The sequence below is a fragment of the Corvus kubaryi genome, unplaced genomic scaffold (assembly GCF_017639235.1).
Source record: "Corvus kubaryi isolate FWS band 111438036 unplaced genomic scaffold, C.kubaryi_AGA036_p1.0 37341, whole genome shotgun sequence".
In the NCBI taxonomy this organism is placed as follows: Eukaryota; Metazoa; Chordata; class Aves; order Passeriformes; family Corvidae; genus Corvus; species Corvus kubaryi.
The window spans coordinates 12,482,145-12,506,136 of record NW_024581112.1 but is presented as its reverse complement, the minus strand read 5'-3'; the positions used below and the strand labels follow the sequence as shown (position 1 = coordinate 12,506,136).

Sequence of the window (23,992 nt, the reverse complement as noted above, 5' to 3'; positions counted from 1 at the left end):
CAGAGGTTAGGCACAGAGAAAGGTAGGCTGCATCTGAGCAAAGAAAACTGAACGATCAAAGACAAAGAAGAGAAAAAACCTGTGCCTAGATTAGGGCAAAGAGAAGAATCTCAATGGGAAATGCTGTTCCCTGAGAGGGATGAGGCAACCAAGGAAGGGAGAGCTTAGGTAAATCAGACAGGCCAGAGTGGCTGGCCAAGGAAGATCACTTGGGGAAGAAGGTAAAGGACTAACTCTGTTTCCTGAGCAGCTGTACAGCATTTGCTGCACTGTTTCAGTGAGGCAGGGATGGCCAGGGGCCCGTGGCTCTCCACCCCGTGTCCATTACCTGTGCTCCTCACCCCGTGTGCAGCAGACAGTCCTCCAGCGCTGACATCACACACAGCACAAAATGGAGGCCTGCAGAACAAGGCACTGCTTTAGCCTCCCCCTGAAAGCGCCTTCCTACTGCTCTTTCAACCCCCAGCGTGCAACTCCTAAAAAAGTCTCTCTCTTTTCTCCCATCCTTATCTCTGTGCAAGTGAGAAGGAAACATTTTATTAAAGCACTTACTGGATTATGGTGCTGAGCATCTGCTTTGCTGCCTTTTCCTTTTCCAGTGGAGCCAGCAACACTGCTGGAAGGAAGCAACCTGCTTCCTAGAAGGGAACCAAGCACAGAACAATACAGAAATAATCAAGAGGGTATCCCAGGAGCTGCACACATAGCTGGTTTTACCCCAAAGTTTTCACAGATCTGTGGCTCATCCACAGGTAAGAGTGAAAGGAATGTATCTGTGCCCAAACTGACTAGTGTTACCTTGACCTATTTATCATTCCAGCTTGAAACATGAGGAAAGTGACTGCTTTCATTTCATTTAAAAAAAAAACATCAGCCACTGGTTCCAGACAATCTGAATGCCTTATTCCCAGGGAGACACATTTGTGAAGCAGACTCTAATCTTATGCTCTCACGATATTTGTCTTCCTTTTCCCTCTGACCCCTCCCTTGAGATTCCCACATCTGACCTCAGGGTTTAAGGAATTTGCCTCTCATCACATATCAACACCATGGCAAAACCAGGGATTAAATACTCCACAAAACTCACAAATTACAAGCATTCTTTTGTTTTCTGTAATCAGTTTATATTCACCGTAACACAACAGACTTCTTAAACCATTCTAAATTTATTCTTAGGTGATTCTCCATTCTATTCATTCTATGGTTAAAACTACTAAATATGGTAATTTCATAACCAGTAACATTTGTGGGAGTTTATGCATAAATGTGTCACAACAGTAAATCTGTATCATAACTCTTTTCTTTAAATCAGAGGAAAATGGGAAGAGTTTGAATTAAAGAATTCATATCAGTGTGGAATGTGCTAAGGGGTAGAATGAGCAGGTGAATACCTCTGATGGCATATCTAGCTGTCTTTCAATTAGGAAAGTGAAGAAAGCAAATGAGGGATTCCTGCAGCAAGATGGTAAGCTAAAATGCTTTTCCCAGGAACACTTTTTTCTTTTTGACTTATATGTCACACCAGTATTTTCTAGGAAACAGATGAGATGCAACTATTTTTTCAGCATTTTTTCCAAGGCAGACTATCCCCTTTCCCAGTTTCATTATGTAATTTAAAACTGAGATTTAAAAACTAAACTGGTAAATCACTGCCAAATGTTGCTAAACTCTGGTTTTAAACAACATGAATTTACAGTATGAGGGTTCTTCTCTATTTTGTGTATGTCCCAGGTCCACTATGCTGAAATTTAATTATGATACATGCTTTTTGTAGGAAGTGACTAATAGGCCAAGTAACTGAATAAAAACACACCTAACACTACTGGAAGTATCTAAGGGTTTAAGGAGAGTTATAGCTGAATTTTTATCCTGCCCTTGAGGCTAGGGGGAAAGTCACCTCTGCCTCATGTGATATGCACTGGCACATGAGACATGTTCGTGCTTCAAAGCCAACTCAGAAAATATTTTGGCAATGGCAGTTCTCTATGTCTTGATCTGGGAGCATGATGACCACAGACTGCTGACATTTTCTTTTCCTTTTCCTGTAACTTTGCCCTCTCAATCTGAAAGCAAATTGGAGAACCCAAGAATGTGTGCATGGGTTAGGAATGCTTGAATAATTCAGTGTAGGATCTGGACTCACAGTGGGCTTCCATTAAAAAAAAAGTCAGTTCAGACTGATTTAACCCAGTGCATTAACTGTGGCTGAATAGTTCCTGGATAGCTCAATAAAGGGCAAAACTAAAACACCAGGATACTGCTCTCTGTCCCCAGGCTTGTAAAACCTAAAAATTATGTTGAACTTTACATTGCATTCTCTGTAATGATTATTCTCAGTGATGCCTAATAATGATTTATATACTGAGAGACAGTAAGGAGTGAGCAAACAGGCAAACTATCTGTGAAGAGTAGCAGAGGCCACTGGAAAGCATCCCTGCCTCCAGCGTCCACAACAAAAGAGGAACAGAAGTTTCTGCAAAATATCTGACAGTATCACATCTTCAGTGGTGTTGCTAAGATACAGACAATTTTAAGCAGGGATCTATCTCATGGCCACTCTTGATATCTCATATGCGGCAGCTGTGGAGCCTGAGACCTAACTCTTTCTTCAAAGTAAATTGGCTCCACTGTCTGACCCTTGTAATCTTTACAAACAATACTTTTTCACACAATTCCTATAAAGATCTCACAGTTCCTTCCAACCAACTCTCTTCCTTGCCATACACATAATCCCTAGTATCTCTTACCACCTCAACATGCTCCTATTCCAGTCTTTCAGCAACAGATGTTAAATTTTGCCTTTCACAGTTTCTAATGACTCTCCAAACTCAAAAGATTAGTCTTTTCAATCATACTTTCCCAAAATCTTACACAGCCTCATTCTCAGAAACAGACTGAAACTCATTTAAACCTTCCCTAATTTTAGTTTAAGGCTGATGCTCAACAAGAAGTGCTTCAACTCAAACCAGTTCATTTTAACAAAGGGAAACACAACTGCAAACAGAATCTGAGATCAGGGCAGGTGATCCAGCTCCACAGCAGGAAATGCAACAGCTGTCCCTGTTACGGGACTGAAGAGAACTGCTAAGGACTATAACCATCCCTGCACTGTGAATGGATTCAAGCTGACTTTAATCAACTACATCAGCTTTAATCAAGTATTAGACTAAGAACCTAGCCTTGGCAAAAAACTCACAGTGCAGGTTAGCTCCCCAATTACCCACCTTCTCAGGAGCATACTGCTTTGTTCAGGAAGCAGTTCCTATAATCCCATATCCAAACTATCTAGTTTATATGGGAACTGCATTCAGAAGTGCAACCACAGCTCTCTACAGAAAACACATAAACACTTTAATTCTTTGCAGTCTACTGCAACTCCTTTTGCAGTACGTACAGCGCTATTTATTCATGCCCCTGAAACATTCTTTCCCCATTAAACTTCGCATGGCAGCTTCTCTCCCCATTTTCCTGGACTATCATCTACCTGTGCTTCTAAAATATTAAGTACAGCATACAAAAGATTTGGCTCAACCTCTCATATGCTTCTAGAAGTGTAAGTAGAGGGTTTTTTCTATTTTTCTTTCTTTTTTACCTGGTGAGCTAGAAGTACTGGGTGTGCAGTCACTGTCATCCAGCCACATACTCTGAACCATTGAATCCTGTTTTGGAGGGCCCTTAAGTGAGCACATCAGCTCCTGGAGAGGGCAAAGAAGACGTGTTTTAATAATGCACCTGGTAAAATCAGGGAGGGTAGCCTCTGTTTCTTAGAGATCATACACCCACCCTGTCATTCTCCTCTTCCTCAGATGTTCCATTTTCCCTCAATCCACTACAACAACTGCTTACACTGGATGATGAACGTGAGAGTGGCTGCATCACACAGTATCCTGAAGTCTGACTCCTGAGCATTCTGTGAAATGCAAGCATTCAACATCATCATGCTTATTGTTACACACCGGCTTAACTTTTTGAGGCATAGCTTTATTATACAGCAGTCAGAAACAGTAAGAATGAAGTATTCATCCACAGCTTGTTTTTCCACCTAGGAACAGAATTCAGGTGAACTGGCAGGCATACCTTAATTTCTAATTGTTACATCACTTAGGAGAAACACCAGTTCTCTGTCTCCATTCTAGATAACTGTATGAAAGGACAAGTCTAAATGAATTTTTAAGGCACAGACCTAAGTGTAATAAAGAAGAGTGAGTCAAACCACCTGCATTTAAGTACTAAATACATCTAGACATTCATTAAAATCAACCGATGCCTTATTTTGGAGATCAGAGATTTTAAGACCCTTAAATAAAGTATGAAGAGGTTTTAAACTGAGTATAAAGGGCAAGTGCAACCTAGTCTGGGCCACCCATTCCCACAGCCACTCTCAGGCTGTCCTGTTTGGTCTTATGTGAAATTCCAGACAGAACAAAGGGCCCATAAAAAGCATACTTTTCATGTCATAAAGCTTATAAACTGTTACTGCTGTTTTCTGTACAGGTGTTAACAGGAGGAGGCAAGAAAGCATACAGACATTAGCAGTGTAATAGAACAGTTAAATAAGAAAGTTTAAGGAAGCAATGGGGAGGTAGAAACACATTACTGAGATCTGCACTATTGCAGGATGTCTCAGTGTCAAACTATTTAGGATCAAGTGCCAAGCTCTTGCACAGACAAGTCAGAGCCTTCCTCCTGCTTACAGAAAGGAACACACCTAGGACAGTGTTCCCATCCCAGTGATTTTCCATGTGCCCAGCTGCTGGTAGACTGACTCCTGTAGGCTCATCCCACTAAAATTTAGCTCCCACAAGGCCATTTAAAGGGGACATTCAAAGCAAACTGTATTGGATCACTTTACCACCACTCTCTCAAATAGAACAGACATTGAGGTAGCCTAGTGCATGTTTCAGATCTATCAGAAAAGACCCTTTAAGGTCAGCTCTTCCCAGCTGAATTTGGGATCCATTGCTTACAGTCATCCAGGAGATAGAGCAGTCCATGAGGCTGACATGCTTGTATAGTAAAAGGTGCACTGTGCATGTGAGCCTCAAATTTACGGTGAAATACTCACTGTCTGCGTAAGAGACCAGCTAGTAAGAGAGAGATGAAGTGCTTAAAAATGTTAAGGAACAAAAAAACCAGAGAGGCAAGAAAGATAAGACACCTTTAACATACTAAATATATTTATTCCTTCAGAAACACTGCAAAATGTGGCCAGTCTTGACCTACAAGCAGTAATGAAACCTAAAGTCCCAGGCATATTACATGCCAGCATGCAACAGGGAGAACAGTAAAGACAGGGCCAATATAGGCCAAAGATATTTCCTCAAGAGATTAGGAAATATATTTCGGAGGAAATGAAGGCCAACATGCTTCTCCCTCAGCAGAGCAAATCAATAACATGAACCTAAGTGAACTGGGATCTAGATTTCCACAAAGTATCTCCTCCTCAGCACCCTTCCTCAGCAGGTTTCTCCATCCTCCTTCTCTGCACTGCATTTCTTGACCTGTGTCAAGGCACTAGAGACAGAGGTGGAATTGTGTTCTTCTGCTCTTGCCTTCTGCAGGCCAAACTATTCTCACTCATCTGAGGGGAGAGAAGGGAAGAGAAGGGGTCGCACTCAAGGTGGCCTCCATTCCCCATCATTAGTAGAGGTTGGTTCAGTGGCTGCTGATTGGGCAATGGGAAGGGCATAGAGCCAAAATGCTCCAACAGGAGCTATCTGTCCATCTCCCTCTCACAGAATTCCTGCTCCAGGAACTGCCAGTGGAGCGTTACTTGGTGCCACCCGGTCTCTCCACAGTCCTTGAGGTCCTCTAAGTACATTCATGCTCCTCTTAGCCAGGACTCTGATTTCACCCCAAAAGTCTTGCCAGTGTCTTCAGTGAGGTACCCAATGACTGAGTAGCATCCGGTCCACTCCTGATTGGCTTGATGTCCCCACTCAGATGTGTCTGAGGAGGGAAAACACACATACAAAAAACCCATGTACTCTTCCTAGGATATGGACATACACAGTACAGTGCTTGATTTATCAGATGCAACCCAGAAAGTCGTCTGATCCTCAAGAGTTCTACTACTTGGTTACATAGGCTGGGTTCATTCTTTTGAGTCTGTCCTTTGGGAAGAAGGATTATTTGGAAGGCTACCTGGGCAGTAAAGCAGAAAAACTAAGGGCAATTGTCCCTGTATGTGGGAGAGAAGACACCGTTAGCTCAAGTGAACAATGCAGTTTAATGAATTGCTGGCTGATCACTGCATAAACGTGTGTTAAACTCAGCATGCGAGAAAGTAAGTGCTGCTTTGCCTCTACTGTAAAATAATTAATCTATTACTAATGTGTTCCCTTTGCATTTATTTCCAGGTTGGTTTTAGCAGAACACAGGTGAAGAGGTTGATCATTCCAAGCTTGAATCTGAAATGATTACTTAAGACCAGTAGCAACATGCTGGACATTTCTGTGGTAACAGAAATTTCTTGTGACTCTATGGAGAAAACCAGGAGTGGATTGATGACACACTACCAGGGATAGCCCATTCTGTTATCTAACAGGGACTACATAAATTATTCTAGAACCAGGCAGAACTCTTTTGCATTGGAAATATGCCTACATCTTGATCCTGGTTTCATAACTGATGAACAACAGGTAGGCTATTTCAGCAGAATGCCAGTAAACTGTCTCCAAGACAGATTTTACACTCCCAGCCTTTTCCTGCAATATTGTGCTAATACTGTCTTGCTGAAAATGGTGGGCTTTACATGGTGGAATTACATGTTCTTAATTCCCTGTCCCAGATGTCATGCAAAAAGTATGGCTGCACATGGGCTAGTCCCTAACTCTGAGATCACAACTCTGACTAATCACTAATTGTACAAAATTCCATGCTGCATCCCACCTTGTAAATGAACTTGACAGGAATGGGCTAAACCACCACAGCTATGAAAATACTTCTTTTTTTTCTGGTGATCCTAAGTGGTTTTGAGTCCATGACTGGGAAAAGAATCCTGGGGACAGAACTAGACAGACTGGCAAATCATACAGGTCATGCCTCATGTGCATAAACAATATTCATGCAAGTATTGTTAGTAAAATCCCATGCTGTGTTTGCTCTCTGAAAGCATGTGGATACCAAATTGAAACAGCCACTGCAGCAGCTCACCTCCTCAGCTGATGGAGAATGGGGGCTGGCAAGTGGGGGAAGCAGAGTTCTTGGTGATTATACAAGGTAATCAGCTATCTAATCAGAGCAAGAGTCCCTCGCACATGCCTGTCAGGAACTTCTAGTTCACTAACAAGGTCCCAGGCAGGATGAGGAAGGGAAGGTGGAATGATGTGGTAATGCTGGAAGATGGGGGGTGCTGACCAATCAGCAGTTCCAAGTCCTGCATTCCCTCTAGTCCTTAGCTGCCAGAGCTAGCACCATAAATGGTCTGTATCTCCTAGATGTGCTCCCATCCTCCTCCACACCAAAATTCTGGGCACGTATCCAACCCAAAAATTAGTACACACACAAAAACATACCAGAACTCTGCACCTCAGCTGTGACAAAATTCAGGACAGCATACAACCGGGTACCTGAACTGCTGCAGATGGTCACCAGCTTGTAATTCCTAGGGAGCATTGGGTCTAGTTGGAAGGGAGGCCCTTCCTTGTCAAATTTGGCACCTGTAGCAACTATAACCATAGACACGTGGTTCTAGGGCACCTCCTGAAATTTTATTAGGAGTCTCCACAGTCATGAGAAAGAGAAATGCCCTAATACAAAGAACTTGGTATCTTTTTTGCCACAGGTCTCATCCAAATTGTCTTGAAAAAAATAAGGTGTGGCAAACTGTTCCAGAAAGTCAGCTGCAGCCTTCAATTTAGACAGGGTGTTCTGGAGTCATGTAAATGTAAATGGGTGGTTTCCCTGAAGTATTCTAGGTATGATCACATCCCAGTATAATATGGCTTAGCAGCAGCAAAGCTCCACTACCGGGAAATTGCATTTTTCACGTTTTTGACAACCAGAAACTGGAGAATTAACTTGCAGACTACTGCATGAAGTGTTTTGCACATACCACTGGGTGTGGTATGGCGTGCTTTAGCAATGAAACATAGGTGCAATACATGGGACCGTGCTGGAATCCTGCTGTAACACTTTGGGAAGACTGGAGACAGGTTAGTTCACGCTGGTTGGGAGCAGCGGCATGAATCCTGCTTAAAGGGGCAGAACTTGAATACAACCCAACATCCCAACATACCCTTGTCCAAGCTTCTCCATGAAGCTCCAAAATCACTCCACAGCAAACTATAGAGGAAACATACACATGAGTAAACATGGATAATTGGACAGCTAGGACTTTGTGTACCCTGTTGGATGCAAGCTAACATTACAGTAAAGATAAATCAAGTGGTCCAATCTTTTATCACAGTCTTTTTAAGAAAGCTGAGTTCCTGACAGGCTCTGAATTACTGTGCCACAGCCAGACATCCAACTTTTGAGATGCTACAATGCCTGATGTGGACAATTTCAGTACAGCCTCCAACAGAGCGAGACATGCACCACACTTAAGCCAATACCAGAGACAGTGAGCATCTTTCAAATACTGACATTTATTTTCAACTCACTTGCTCTTCCTGCTGGGGAACTCTGGAGAGCTGGGACTGGATGATCCATCAGACTTCAAGTCAAAGAAAGTTCCTGGACTGTCCAACACCCTCTGTATCCTCTCTGCGGTGTCTCTGCTGGGAGAAAAGAGAAAGCAGCTATACTCCAGGGCCAGAGTTAACTACCATCTATTCTAACACTCCCTTACAGTAAGACACAGTACAAAGCTGTATCTCCTACATACATGTAAAAGGGAAGCAAACACAGTTGTGCTGAAAAGGGCAGACTCCTTAGATTGTGACATGTGACATCTAGAAATGGCCAACTTTAAGCTCCTTTTGAATTTATATAAAAGCCTAAATTGGTTTTAGTATTCACCTTTAGTTTTTTAACTTTTTTTTCTATCCTCCCCATTTCACTGGCCTTAAGAAGCTATAGGATTTACTAGAGAGTTTATATATGATGGTTACAAAAGTGTTACTGCTACTAGGACTTGTCAAGATACCTCTGAAGAAAGCTGTGTGAGTAACTGAAATGAAAGGTACATTTAATTAAGGAAAGGAAAACTAAGGGATTTTGGGGTATTTTTTAGGGCTTCAGTGATGGAGTTTGTCACAAAGTTCTTCCTCTGCTCTCTTGGTCAGTTGATCCTATCTGTGCCCCTCAAATCAGAGTTTCTGATACCCTCACTTATGCTAATACAATTGTTTGTGAGATTGGAAAGTACCCTGACAAAAAGTAATTCTAAAATTAAAACAACCCTGAAACTCCTATGACACACTAACAAGTGGGATGGACTGGGTCAGCTCTGTCAGCAAAGCCTGCATATTATTAAGTTACAGCTCCAGGGTGAAGTCACAGGTGACACTTGGAGCTCACTGCTCCCAGAAAGGGAGCATGCTCCAGCCTCTTTCATTCTTGCTGAGTGCACTTTCCACCAGTCCTAGTACCTACCAAACTTCTCCACAAGCCAGTTCATGGCAGAACCTGGCAGACAATTAATCAGGGAAAGAAAGTTGATACTTTTTCTATTTGATTAATGGGCTGACGCTGTTCCATGAAAGACCCACTAGGGATCTGAGCAATCATCACAAGGAATAGTCAGGACTGGGTAGTTGAAAGGGACAGAGGGGAACATCTGCTTTCAGTAACAATGAACTGTTAAAGCAGTCACTACTGAAACTGCACTTTCAAGAATGACCCAAGAAGTCTTTCAGAAAATAAAAGCTAAGGCTCCCTGTTCCTCACATCTAAGTTTACAAGTAAGCAAAAGGAAAGCTAAATAAGCCAATTAGTTCATCAGATCCCTCCAAGCAAAGAGCAGGGGAAAAAAAAAAAAAGAAAAGAAATCCAGGGGTTTTCCTTGCAGTAGGAAAGTTTTACAGATCCTTCAAGGGGATAGAGAAGATTGTTGTACACAAAGTAATGGAGTGAGGGACACAGCTGCCTAAGGTACAAAAGTATTTAAAGTAGTGAGGAACTGTGGCTACTATGTTGGCTTAGACTGTTACAGGCCAGTTGTCTCTGAAGATTTAATTTTTCTGAAAAAAAGTTCTATTTTTATTCAGATTAGGTCATAGGCACCTCATTAAGAAAGAAGGGAAAATACAGTAATTTTCTCCTAAAATAACTAGTTTCCACATTAGAGATGACTTTCCCCCTTTTGCCCCCAGTCTTTAAGCTGTTTCCTGGAATTCTTGCAACTGGGAAAACTGCATATTAGATGCAGAGCATTCATGTGACTTTTGAGACTCGTATAATCTTCAAAAGGTGTCTCAGCTAGAACTGAGAGAAATTTATAATTTAACTAAATAATCTTTTGTGACCAGTAGACAACTTTTGAATGGTTATAATTCTGTCAAATATGCCAAATCACTCCTTGAAGCTGTATAGTATCCATTAGTTATAATTATTTCTCAGATGATCTAACTTAAACACTAGTCATTTTGACTTAAAGCTTTTTTTAAAAAATCCTTTAAGTTACCAGAATTTTTGCCTATTTGAATACTTTAACATGAAAACAAACAAACTATCAAGCATCCCCTTCCCAAATACCAGCCTTTCATCTGACTCTCTTCTAAAGTGGTGAGTAAAGAACAGGAAACTCAAGAGTCCTGGATCGTACTGCATAATATTTAGGAGTGTCTTACAATGTTCCTCCACCCATTTCCTCCATTCTTCCTCCAGTACTGATTCTCTCCAATTCCAAACATCCTCTTTTAATTTTGTCTGCTTCTGCTACTTGTCCATTTTTCCATCAGTCGGTAATCGGTCCCTTTTCTTCCTATTCCAACCATTTCCATTTCAGTTCTCTTTCCTGATGGCTCCCCTTCTGCCTATATGTGCCTTTCTATGTTCCTTTTCTCATCTGCTCTTGGATTTTTTACCCTCTTTGTCTCATCTTCCCACAGCTCATACCTCTTTTCCTCCTGTATGTTTTCAATGCCAATGGCACTACTCCGTCGCCCATGGAAGCGGCTGGCTCGAGTACGTGATGGGCTCCTACCAGGCAAGGCAAAAGACTAGAAAAAAGGAAAGCGTGACAGAAAGGAGAGGAACAAGGCAGGAAAAACTGTGGAGAACTGAAAGCACAGGAGAAGAGTTTGCAACCTGGATCCAGATCTTCTCCTTTACTCTGCAATACAAGAGCTCAGCTCCACCTGTGCAAGGAGTACTTTCTATCAGCAAGCAAGAGCAGCCAGGGCTTACAAAGGTGGTGTGAGAACGGTACAGAGATATAAAGAAACAAAGGCAGAACACAGCCAGTATGCAGAGAAATGGGCTTGGGAAGGGAGGTATCCCCATATGGTGAGAGGAGAGGCAGAACCAGAAAGGTAATGAAAACCAGAAGTTAAAGGAGCAAAGTAGGCAGCAAACCCAAGTCATTAGTACTCTGTGACTTTGTTGTATTGACATAAACATGCAACCAAGTAAACTGTCACCAAGAAACCTTCACACTGAAGGGCACCTTCTTGGCTTACTCAGAGATGGTTTTTTTGTAGTTTGCCTGTATTGACATCACTAGTGCAGAGATCACAACCAGCTAGATGCATTTTGGTGAAGGTAACCATATTTTCAATATCAGAAATATGGATCCTCTTCTGGAAAGATCTGTTATAGATTTTTAATTCATTGGTCACATATGTTTAGTATCCCTATCAAATAAAAAAGGCTTTGATAGTGACTAGAAATATTCATTCTTTTTCTCACCCTAAACTTTATTAATTCTGCTGTTTGTCCTCAACATGCAAATTCTATTTACAGCAAAACAGCACCTTGCATATCTTATGCACCTGTTTATATTACAGAAAATAGTCTGATTGGTGAAATCGAAGAAAATGAAACAGTTCTAGTGTCCTTACGTCCTCAGCTCTTGCCATATGGCAATACAGTACCATTCCAGCCAAACCACAGTGCATGCACTTTTTAACACATGGCACCATACAGGATCTAATCCAGGATAGCAGAGATAGATGTCTGATGTAGAACCATGTTTGGCTTTCTTCTCCCAGTCTGCATCAATCTCAGCTCTAGTTTACACATGAACTCGGGCTAGAGAAGGGCACAGACAAAACAGACTGCAACACATGCTGTCACCACTTGTGAAATGGGATGATACAGCAAAAAGATTCACAGTGGGACAAGAGGACAAACTAATAGGGAAAGAGAAATAAAATGTATGAGTGGTTACAAAGGTATGCCGGGTTCTCTTCTTACAGCCCACCCGAATACCTTACCGCAGCAATGGCCTTAGGGCCCTCGGCGACACTCTGGCTGAGGGCAAGGCCAGCTGTAGCTGGGCGGCTGGGCAGGGTGGCTGGCTGCTGCTTTCTCATGGATATCCCCATGGTATCCAGGCTCTGGCTGCGGCCTCTGATCACCCGCTGAACAGGAGGGAGGCAGGGAAACAGACAAACACAGATATACACATAGAGACAAGCACATGGTAGGGTAGTATGAGAAGCACCACAGATTGAGTGGGAAGTTGTGACAGACCGACACCAGAACCACACAGATCCTACCTCCTAGAAGGCAGCACCTTAGGTACTGCCCAGTTTTGGTCCTAGCTGATTCATGGAGCTCTGGGAAGAGCTCCTCCTCAAGTATATTCTCTAGTTTCGCTTCCCTTCTCCTATTGCAATGAATAGAGAATTCCTCCCAGTATCCCTGCATACTGGATAAACCAGTGTCACCTAGAGCACTCCTATCCAGTACAGGCTATAAAACACAAAATCAAACTCCTGTTCAAGGCTGTTAAGGTTCAGTCTCATATGAACTTGAGTTTTGATTTCAAGGAGAAAACAGCCATATCAAAATCTGCAGCATTTGAAAAAGCCATTTTCTGACTTAACTCAGCCTCTTCCAGCCTTTTACAAATGTCATCTGTGTACATGACATGCAAATCACAGCATCTGCTAGAAGTCAGAAAAGGACATTTTGGGGGAGTTAGTGTAAGACATGGATGGGTTAAAATTCATGGTTAGCAGCAAAGGCAGTTTGTGTGTAAAAATACCCCTCACCAAAGCAACCCAGACCTGACCAAAGCTACGCACACAGCTACCAAAACCTATACGCAAACAGGTTAGTTTTACAGACCTTAACCATTATGGTGGTCTAATTAGCCCACCATATAAAGCCATAAAGTCATCTGAAGAAATGCTATTTATAACACATCTCTCTTTCCAGACAGATAACTCATGATATAAAACAAGTGGCAAGGCACTTGCCACAGAAGTGGAAAAGGGCAAGTAGGTAAGATAGGAAAGAGGATATAGGATTCTCTCTACATAACCAGTTCAAAACTCAGTTTCCCAATTCATACAAAAGCTTTGCTTTCTCATTTCAATCATCTTGATCACATTTAAAAGAAAGTTGTCACCTAGTTAATCAAAAAATCAACAAAAAAAAACCCCAAACATGTCATTTACACTGAAAAAGGGAAATTAACTCTGGCTTTTAGAGGGTAATTAAAGCATCAGTTTTTCTAGACAGTACGCTCACAGATAGCTTGGAAACTCCTTCAGTGGCTCCTGCAATTCTTTCAGTTACAATGAAAATGAATTGAAAGAGATCTGCTGTAGGAACTGAAAGCCCCTTGCTCCTAGTTATTACAGTTCCTCTTGAAAACACTGATTCCTTTTTCTGTAAGTCATGGAATAAAACCACATCTGACACTTGACACCAGCACAAAGCATAAAGTGTTTGACTTCTAAGGGCCAGTATGGAATTCTGGACCACACTGTAGGTCTGTAGAAAGGCTCACCTTGAAGTTCTCGAGGAAGCCCCCGCTGCCATTCTCTATCTTGTCATCCTCCCCTACAGGTAATCCCATCATGCTGCGGCTGCGAAGCTGCAGCTCCTCAAAAAGGCTCTCCAAGAGGGCACTCCGTGTTCTTTCCTGCATCAACATTGGGAATGAGAACAGCCTTTATTGGGAGCAGAGATATTTTTTTCCCTGTTTTTTAAAAAAACCCCAACAAACAAACAAAAAACCAAAGGACTAACCATGACAACAACAAAACCCCATGAAAATTACTTTAAACAATATGAAGTGGTTTTAACTGCATAGTTACAGAATATATTGCAGTAACACCCAGCCCTTTTAAACTCATTCTGAAGCAAGGCATAAAGGACAGTTCTTCAGAGCTGATGAAACAGGGACATGTTTTTTTCTAGATCAGGCAACAGCAGAGTCTGGAACAGAATTTTGGTACCTTCAACCAAAAAATCAGTGATACCAGCATGCATCCTGTAGCATAATAGTGAATTTCAGCTAATACAGAATCTCCTCCAGCAAAATGTATGTTTCATATTCCCATCCTTACCTGAGGATTAGATCTTTATATTAAAATCTACCTGTTCATATTCTATCACACCTGCTAAGAAATATGAAGGAAGTATCCCATAACATATATAATCACATTTCATCAAAACAAAACACAAAATTAGAAGTCAGAAATTTTACTGTGTTTTCTTTATCTGATAATAATATATTTACTATATATGTATATAATTATAATTTTTAATGGAAGCAGCCAGGAATTAGACCCACCTCTAATTTAGCAAATTTCTCAGCTCGATAGCAGCTGTACTCGGCATTGATGAGCTTGACCAGAAGGAATTCACGAAACTCTGTACTCTACAAGACAAGATGAAGACTAGACTAAACTGGAGATGAAAACACTAATAAAAATATCACATTATAAAAGCTCTGTTTACTACTGTTTGGACCTCCAAAGCCCTCTATAGCAGACTGACAATAGCAACTAAGAACACAAGCACGTGCACCACATCCCTTGCCATCTAACACTCGACCAGAGACACAAACCTTTTTAAATATGGCTGGATTTGGCAGAGGGGGTCCAAAGAAGGGGACATCATCTCGGGCGGTGACTGAAACCTGAAATAATATAAGGGGAAAAAAATGAGTATCAGAACACAAGTGAGACCATCAAACTACTATGATATATATGATTCCTCTTAAATAATTTACATATAAAAGAGATGTTATACAGTGTCCTGTGCATCCCCCCTCTGTTCCTGAACTCAGTGGATTTGCTCATTTATCTCCCAGAAATTTAGTCAGCTAGATGTGCACACGGTAAGAGCAATAAAAAAAACCTGAACTGACTGCTTTTTAAAAAATTATTTTTAATAATAACTAGTATAAGCAGTACATTTAGGAACAGAAAAATGGTCCTATTCAGCCTGCAAGATTAACCTCCACTAGAAGAATCTGTCAATTTGCTTGTACTGACCTATTTTTTTACAGAGAATCCTTGGTGGAGATACACTGCACTTTGAGGGGAGTATCTCAGTGCCACTGCCTCTCTGAGTCACAGGTGGTAAACATGCAAAAGCATTTTCCCAGGAAGAGGTAAGTTTCATTTGTTTCATTTTTAGCATGCTCCTACCTGACATACCAATGTCTAAAGCCATAACTGAAAAGCAGTCCAGCCACTTGTTTCTTCACAGCACCTACCTATAATTGTTTGTAGCTATCTTACCAAATACATCCAGTACTTCACAATATTTCACTGTTATTTTTTTTGTCATGTTTGAGATGAAACAAGACCATTATTTGTTGTTTCCTACAAGGGGGAACTATGTCATAACAACCACAACTGCCTCAAAATAACAAATAAATGTCACAGAGCCACTGAGAAGTGTGAGTTTAATGAGAAGAAGGAGGAAATAGCCTCTTGATTTAATTCAGATTTCTCATATTTTAGGCCACCTCCCCTAATTACAAAGCCTCCATCTCTCTCCTAATAGATATCTGCCAGTTAAAATCCTGCTTTGCATTTTTAATTTTCTGATTGCAAAAATAAATTCTGTGAAATAAATTCCATTAATATGCCAATTTAACAGTAGGCACTAAAGCTTAAGTAAATGGAAGTAAGGGATGGCAAAGAAATCTTCCAGATGGCAATCTTTTCTGTACTACAATGCTCTCAAGGCAGCATCAGTCAAAGCCCCTTTAGAAAAGCCTTTACAGAAAACTCTGCATTGACTCTAGGGTGACTACTAGGATGATTTCTTCTTCATGGAATGAAGCAGTTCTATTACACTAACAAAAAAAAAGTACTGCAGACAGGCAAAGATGAAAACAATGGCAGGAAGACACATGACAAATAGCAAGCTTTCCCAGCTATTTTCCTGTCATTAAAAAGTCCACTGAATTTTTGTGCCCTATAAAACAGAGAGCATGAGGAGAAATGGAACCCCATGGCCTGATCAACACAAGGCTTTCACTACAAACCAGCTGCCCAAAGCATAGGGAACAAGGGAAGGTGGCTGCTCCACCACCAACACCCTCTGGTGGAAGAGGAGATGGGGATCCTGTCCTAATTTTGATATTCTTGGTGTTCCTGTAGACCTCCAAGGCATAAGGATTCACCATCACCAAATCAAATCCCTACATAATACAACACATAGCGCTTGGCTTAAAATGTTTCTACAATGGAAAATTCATGACAAATCCAAGTTTCTTTACATTTTCTGCTCTCTCAGCATGACTGAAAGTTGAACATAAAGTTATACAGATATCCATACAGAGTCATGTCAGACAGAGAACGAGTTGTGTCCAAAGGCTGCAGATGATTAATTTGGGCTGTAGCAGGGCTCCTTTCAGCTGGAGGGCCCTAACAGGTAACACTTCCTTGTCAGATGGGCATCAGTTCTGGAATGCTCAGAAGCAGGTGTAGCTGGCTTGGATTCCATAGTTAGGCCAACCAGCTGTATCTGACCTGCAGCCTCAGGCAGTGCAAGCTGCAACCACTGTGCTGCGCAGCACGAGAAATGCAGACATGAATTTTACCTGACTAATATATATATAATGTAAGCAAGACAACCCCCAAAATGGGATCAATTGTGCCTTGTGCTCTTTGATGTAAACAAAATTTTTTATCTCAATTCTTTCTGCTTCAATTCCAAAGCCTTAAGCTTCAGAAATTCATCAGCTGCTTTGTAAAGCGTACAACTACACTCTGCTTTCAGGTGTAGATACTCAAGAAATCAGGAAGAGATCTGGCTGAACCTGCACCTCTCCCAAAGGCCCAAGAACCAGTTTCCACTTCAAGGATCAAAATCAGTACAGGTTAATCTATTGATCCTGGTTACCTTGTAGAGAGTGTCCCCAGTAGTGCTATGAGTGAGCTGAACTACCACATAAGCATGTAGGAAATTAGAAGCAATCATATCAGGGACAAAAGGTGTACTTTCATCCTGGAAAATGATGGCTACAATGTCATTCCCAATGTGACGCTTCCGCTGAAGCTGGAGAGGAAAGAAATAATGAAGAGAGAAGGCAGGTGAAAAAGAGCAGAACAGTGAGCTGGGACCTCAAGCACCAGTCTGCCTAACATCTCAAACCCATTTTTCCACCAAACCCCTCGTCACTACTTTTGCCATTACTCCAGCCATAATTCCCAACATTATACAGTTAGTCATTCTCCCCTCTATGCAGTCCTTCTTCAAACACCTCTCCTCTCCCAGCCATGCTGTTGTAATCCTTACTCCTCCTTCTGATACCTGCTGGGAATCTCCCTCTGTGAAGGGCAGCTTTGTGGACACATGAAACATGATCTCCTTCCCCCGGAAATTTGTATAGACTGACTCGGTGCCTGTTTGACCTCTGGTAACATCCAAGCCTCCCCGGAACCTGAGCAAATCCACACCATAGGTCAGGCAGTAGAGAAATGAGAGAGCAGAGAGAAGACAGACAGTATCAGTAACTAGTACATCAGGACTAGACAGACAGTATCAGTAACTAGTACAACAGGACTATCAAAGGTACTTTTTAGGAAATCAGTGATAGAGAGGCACAAATCTTCCCCAAACCAATGCACTGACTGAAGCCGCACCATGTTTGTGCTGGTGAACATACCAGCTTGCTAAAAGCTATGAAGCTAAACCAGGGATCCTCAAGGTAGCTACTTTCTCTGGCATTCTTCTGAGAAACACACTCCGTATCTTAGAACTACAGAAGGCATGGGCTGCCCCACAGAAAGAGCCTGAAACAATACTGCCCCATACCACCGTGAAACCATCTTGTATTTGCACTGCCAAATAAAATTATTCTTGGCTGATACTGTGGGTCAGATTGAGATACCAGGAGACCTTTAAATCAAAATACCAGCAGAGACCTAAGCTCCAACTAGTTCCCAGACATGATGGCTGACAAAAGCATCCGGGGCTTCTTCACCTGCACTGGGATTTAGAAGACAGCACTTTTCTAGAAGCTGGGCTGTAACAAGAGTCCCAGCCTCAGAACACATGATGTTCCCTAACTTAATCTGGCTTTCCAGCTGCACTGGGTACGCACCCACGGAAATCCTGCAGCTGAATCTTGTCACCAAGGAAATCCAGGAACTCCAGGAAACCCTGACTCTCTACTGTGTTACTGAAGACTTCTTCTTCAGTTGTCTACAGAAGGAAAGCAGAAGTAGTAAGAAACACAAGGAGTACAAAGAACAGGCAGTAATTTCTATAGGCAGTTCAACCAACAAACATCTCTGCTTGAATACATTTGCAATCTGGGCCACCCGTGGTCCTGGAGTCCTCTGCCTCAGCCCCAAGCTGCTATGAGGGTTAGAGTTAGGGCTCAGAGATCCACAAAGCCTACAGCTCCAGGGACCTGGGGGTGGAAGAGGCATGCCAAGGGCAGCACAGCACTGGACCAACATCACTGCCTCCACAACCTTCACCTGGCCCACCTATGATGCTGGGGACTTCCACCTCAGCCCCAAGCTGTCATTAGGGTTAGACTTAGGGTTTAGAGATCCACAAAGCCTACACTGCCACAGACATTGCAAGTGGAAGAGGCATGCCAAAGGAACCACAGCACTGCACAAACACTGCTGCCTCCAGGCCACTGCTTCTGGGCAGTGCAGACCTTGCCATTACATTCTTTAAGCTAAGAAAACTGACTCTGCATTTTTCCTCAAGTAACATGGGATCTGATGGATCTTACCTGTCCAGGTTTCTGGTAGATGACCCCAAATTTGAAGTTATTGCTTATGACATGTTCATCAAATGCAACAATAAGCTGAGAAGCCTGAGGTAATGAAAACAGAAATTATCAACTGGATGCCATTAGCCAGAGCTTGATGGAAAAGTGATATACAGACATATCAGAACACTGTACCTTGGGATAGAGGACAGGGAAGAAGCGTTCAACATTCACATCCTCACACAGTAGCTGTTGAGTGAGAGAGACAGGGAAACAGAAGTGTGATTATCATGTGCCCTGGCTTGCTGCAGGCATGAGAGTGTAGGCACTGTTTATAATTATCTGACAGGAGCCCCTCCAGGCAAAAATTCTGAGGTAAAATTAGAAGAGAAAGAAGAGAAGGTAAATGGAAGGATAAAAGGGAACTATATGATAGTTCTACTGGGGAGTAGTAGAAGAAGAGGGAAATGGGAAGACAAGGGTGAAAGTAACTTGAAGAATGAGGCCTTAAGACAAACAGGCAAGCATGAATCTCACCTTTGCCATCTGAACAGCATTGGGAAACTCATTCAGACAGGAAATGGGAATTAGGTCATGTTTGGTGCCAGTACGAGTCCTGACACAAAACAAAAAAGGCATTAGAGACATGGCTGAAGGGAGACACAAGCAACACTGGCTCTTTAAAGAAAGAGTAGCCATTTCTTCAGAGTATCATTAAAGCAGTTAATTCCAGAGAGTTAATTTCAACCCTGGTGCATAAAATCACTGGAAAAGCAAAGTATTTTCAGTTCTTACTGCCCAGCACTTGTTGTGGTGAGCAGAGGAAGACAAAACAGGAGCCCTTAGCCTCTTTGCTCCTTTGCACTCCTGTCTACCTTGAAGAAATATTTTGCTTTCCCACACACACCATTTTCACTCACAGAAATCTAAATATCAAAATACAATTCATGGTCATAGAATAATAAGGGATTCCCACGATCAATGAAGGCTTGAAAGATTGTTAAAAGGTCTGTTAGAAACAGCCTAGGAAAGCAGAGTAAAGGAGGTAGAAACTGGTGTAGCATTGTTCCAGAAAGCTGACAGAGGAAAGCTGCCTTCCTCTTTATATGTGTATTTAAGGAGAGATATCTTTCTAAGGAAGAAGAAATACTGGGTTATCAAAAGCCTCTTCAGACCATTCTAAACAAGCTATTGAGCAAAAAGTACTGCATATAATAAAATATCTTAAGAGAGCAATAACTACCCTTTTGTTCCTTCCTGGTGTCTTCCACATAGGAAGATAAACATTCCCAGGCACAGCTCACAAACAGGCTCTCTCTTTATTCCCAGATTATTGCTGGCAGTCTGGAGCATTCTCTGCAGACACTCAAGGAAACCCACCAGTGATTGTCTTATAGCCAATTCCTATGCTGTAGGAACCCAGAGTGCTGAGAATATTTCTCTGCCTGTTTTTAAGGGTTCTTACCCCCCTGAACAACACTGTTTTAACCTCCAACCTTGGAAAAAATTACCAACAGTCAGACAAGAACTAGAAAATACAGTGGTGTGAATTAGGTGATAGACTACTATGTAAGATTGTCACAGGGTGAAAAATTTAGAGCTTTTGGGCTTCTCTTTGTAGTAAATAGATAAGAGTAAAAAATATCAACATGGAGGATTGTTGTTGTTCTCTAAACCTTCTTCTCCTTCTTCTACTACTCCATGTTGTGCAGTAAAAGTAGTTTGGAATGACTGGATAGAGAATTCTGCAGTTCCTGCCCGTGTTACTGAATAATTGGTAGGAAAGTGAAAATAATATACGTTTTTAGTAAGTATTGGTTAAATTATCTTTAAAAGGCCATGTAAATCTTGATAATTGGACTTCTCTCCTGCTTTCTGTGCTCTGTGTTATGCCTGGGCCACGCTAGTGGCTCTGTTCCTCAGATAAGACTTAATAAACAACTATCCAGCAGCATTGAAACTCCAGGAAAAGTCTCGGTTTATTCTTTGAAACTCCTTGCAAGGACTTTTAGAAAATTCTCTCCCATCAGGAGGGATTTGATTTACGGCATGGTTCAGTGTCACTATTGCAACCATTTTTTTCCCTCAGTCCTGAACAAATCCTTGTCAGTGGCAACTGTACATCACTTGGTTCCAGTAGCATATTGCCTACTGGGAGCGCATCCAGACTGTAGTGTGGTAAAAAGCTTCTCTGCAGCAGCCTCTCACCTATGCAAGATCCTTCTCTGTTCTCCTTCTAGTTCATTCAGCAGCTCTCTGTAGGTAGTATCTCTCTTCAAAACCCTCTCTAAGGGTTATGGCTTCACAGACTGCCCTGGGAATCTAGGGAATGTTCTAGATCACCTTCAAGGTGATCTCAAGTACAAAGCCTGGGCTAGGCTGTCCTCCATTAGGCAATCCATATTCTCCTAGAGAGTACTCACATGTCTCTTAAGTACACAGAATAAACACAAAAACTTTCCATTTGAGGGAAGAACAGGTATTTTTCACACAGGTACTACAAAGATGCACCTGTAAGCACCACACCAGCTTCCTTAAGGAAACTGCTGAGAGCAACTCAAGAGCAGGAGGCAAGGAAAAAGGGCTCAAAGGTTTCTTTGCAGTTTCTTTTCTCTCCAGAAGAAAGACATGAAACTCACACCCACATCTATGCAGAGGAAGCGCAAGTTATGTGCACGTCAATAACAGGCACTGTTACCTCAGCAACAGGCGTAGATTTTCCTGCTTCTCGATCTGTTCATACTTCACAGAAAGTACTAGGTACCCCAAGGACATGTCACTGGAGTAAAAGTTCTGGTGCTCCTGCAAACAGGAAACCAAAATGTATTATTCCCAACACACTTCCTGGAGAAATTCACCAGGTTATTTTTTTTGCGTACAACCTGTCACTCAAGATTAGCTAATTTTTAATTTAATTAGCAATAGCATGCTTCAAAATGTGCATATGCTGTCTTCCAGACCACTTGACCATCAGTGCATGAGCATATCAGTCAAAGTGCATCCAGTCAGTTCAGTTCCTCCCCACCTGTCCAACATCAGAAGAGCTTCTGAGAAGGAAGAGTATTAGAACATTCAGTAACACATTTTGAAGAAACTGAGTTTCTTGTAAATAAAATCGTATCTTTTGTGGACTTTCCCTGTATCCATTCAGATTCTGCATGACTAAGAAGTGTCTCTCACACATTCAGCTGGATGTGGCTGTGGGAATTTTCTGTCTAAAGAGTAATGATTGCAGGATCAATATGGTATATGGTTGACCTCCAAGAGTGCTCACATCTCAGGAAGGATACAGTCAGTAAGCAAAGAGGTTTTGCAGATGAAGACTGTTCTCCACAGTGCCACTAACACTGCCCGAGCTTTAGCGGAGTGTGCCTGGAACACTGTCACTCAGTCAAACAATGAAACATACTGCAAACATTTTCACAGTCTCTATACATAAGTGGCTGTGGCCATACATTTCTCCTGGGTATACAGCCATGTTCCAGTGTATTTTGTATATTGCTATATCATATATATTGCTATATCATCTCTAACCTCAAAAGGCTAAAGCCTTTTGACACAGGATATGAATGGAAACCTCCAGCACAACAAAAATACTATTTAGGTGAAATCGTGCAGAAATGCCTTGATCGCTCCCACCATCCTAACGGAAAAGCATCCTCATGCATGACACGGAAGTGGGACAGTAAGTTGTATTCAGTTGTACAGTCAAAACTTGCACGATTTGGAATATGTTCTGTGAAAGGAATACTCCAGGCACAATAAATTAGTGAAGAACTCACTGGGAGCAAAGTGTAATTTGGTAAAAAATGTCAGCTCCTTCCTCAGTCTTTTGCCTAGAATACATAGAATATACATATATATATATATGCCTAGAAGGTCTGCTCTGGCTCTGATAGATCACAACCTCTCTCAACACACTGGTAAGATTGTCTTTTGCTGTCTAAATTTTTTGTATTAGTCATAGTTCTGACTCACTGTCAGAAATAAAGACACATCTAGTGAAATACTGTGATATCTATGTGGACACAGCCAACTTGAAGTTAACAGACATAAACCAATCCTCTCCTTGAAACAAAAAATAGGAATAAGTAAGACTATAGTCACTATCCGAAACCAAAATGTGAAGATGTTGCTATCTAACTTTTTTAAGTATTAAAGATGCCATTGTCCTCGCCTCCTCTTTGAGACAGAAAAAAACCAACACCAGAACTGCCCTGTTACTGACTTATGGACAAGAGGTTCCATGGCTGATCAAACGAGACAGTCTGGAAAAGGTAAGGTCTAAGAGCAGCCAAGATGCACACAGAATAATATGGCCTCTAGCTGCAGTGTTCAAATCACAGAAGTCCAGTGTGATCTGTCACACTGGTCAATAATAGTACATGGGAAGAAAAGCTGAAATCAAAGGAAGCCACAAAGAACAGTTTATTTCTCCTGACCATGACTTTCAGGATACTAACAGATTTTTGGGATGTGAACAAGAATCAGGTGCAGTAACCAAGGGCAGAAAGACAGAGCAGCTGAGGAATAGAGACAGATTCAAGGAGCAAAGCAAGACCATGTCCCACAGTGAGTTGAAATCTAGAATCAAAATTCATAAACCAAAGAAGTCAAATGCCAGGCTGGATGCCCAAGACAGGCTGTAAAGGAAAAAGATGGCACAATGCCAACAAAAAACCAGAACTAGACGGCAAAGCAAAAGAAGAGGAACCAAAGCCTGAGGTTAGCTGCAGCTAAAAGTAACACTGAGTTGCAAAGACCAGAAATCAAGATGCCTTTTGATGAGATTTCTAAGCCAGACCCCAGCAGATTTGATAGAGAGAGATCTCCGTTGCTTTGGAGACTGGGCTATCAGCTCTGCAGCTGACATAGCCAGGCAGAGCTGCACAAATGGGTGCAATCCTCACTGTGGAATGGGCACCAGAATTAGTGGAAGTCTTAAAATAACTG

At 41.8% G+C, this 23,992-nt stretch overlaps 1 protein-coding gene across 26 annotated transcripts in view; it reads right to left on the bottom strand.

Moving 5' to 3' along the window:
• Positions 1-23,992, bottom strand: part of LOC121666172 (rap1 GTPase-activating protein 1-like) — a 57,388-nt gene that overhangs the window by 14,944 nt on the left and 18,452 nt on the right. For 7 of the 26 annotated variants that reach the window (XM_042031369.1, XM_042031375.1, XM_042031368.1 and 4 more), the window contains 16 exons: positions 21,738-21,841; positions 19,577-19,655; positions 19,235-19,288; positions 19,061-19,144; positions 18,413-18,513; positions 17,620-17,749; positions 17,209-17,364; positions 14,915-14,986; positions 14,639-14,725; positions 13,850-13,984; positions 12,324-12,470; positions 11,005-11,108; positions 8,607-8,723; positions 3,784-3,910; positions 3,593-3,695; positions 553-638 (listed from right to left, as the gene is read on the bottom strand). In XM_042031369.1, the coding sequence (XP_041887303.1) occupies positions 553-638; positions 3,593-3,695; positions 3,784-3,910; positions 8,607-8,723; positions 11,005-11,108; positions 12,324-12,470; positions 13,850-13,984; positions 14,639-14,725; positions 14,915-14,986; positions 17,209-17,364; positions 17,620-17,749; positions 18,413-18,513; positions 19,061-19,144; positions 19,235-19,288; positions 19,577-19,655; positions 21,738-21,841 (1,686 nt within the window). Of the gene's footprint in view, positions 1-328; positions 400-552; positions 639-3,592; positions 3,696-3,783; positions 3,911-5,159; positions 5,950-8,239; positions 8,287-8,602; positions 8,724-11,004; positions 11,109-12,323; positions 12,471-13,849; positions 13,985-14,638; positions 14,726-14,914; positions 14,987-17,208; positions 17,365-17,619; positions 17,750-18,412; positions 18,514-19,060; positions 19,145-19,234; positions 19,289-19,576; positions 19,656-21,737; positions 21,842-23,992 lie in introns of those variants that run through there. The other 19 variants (XM_042031363.1, XM_042031362.1, XM_042031360.1 and 16 more) reach the window with 15 other exon arrangements.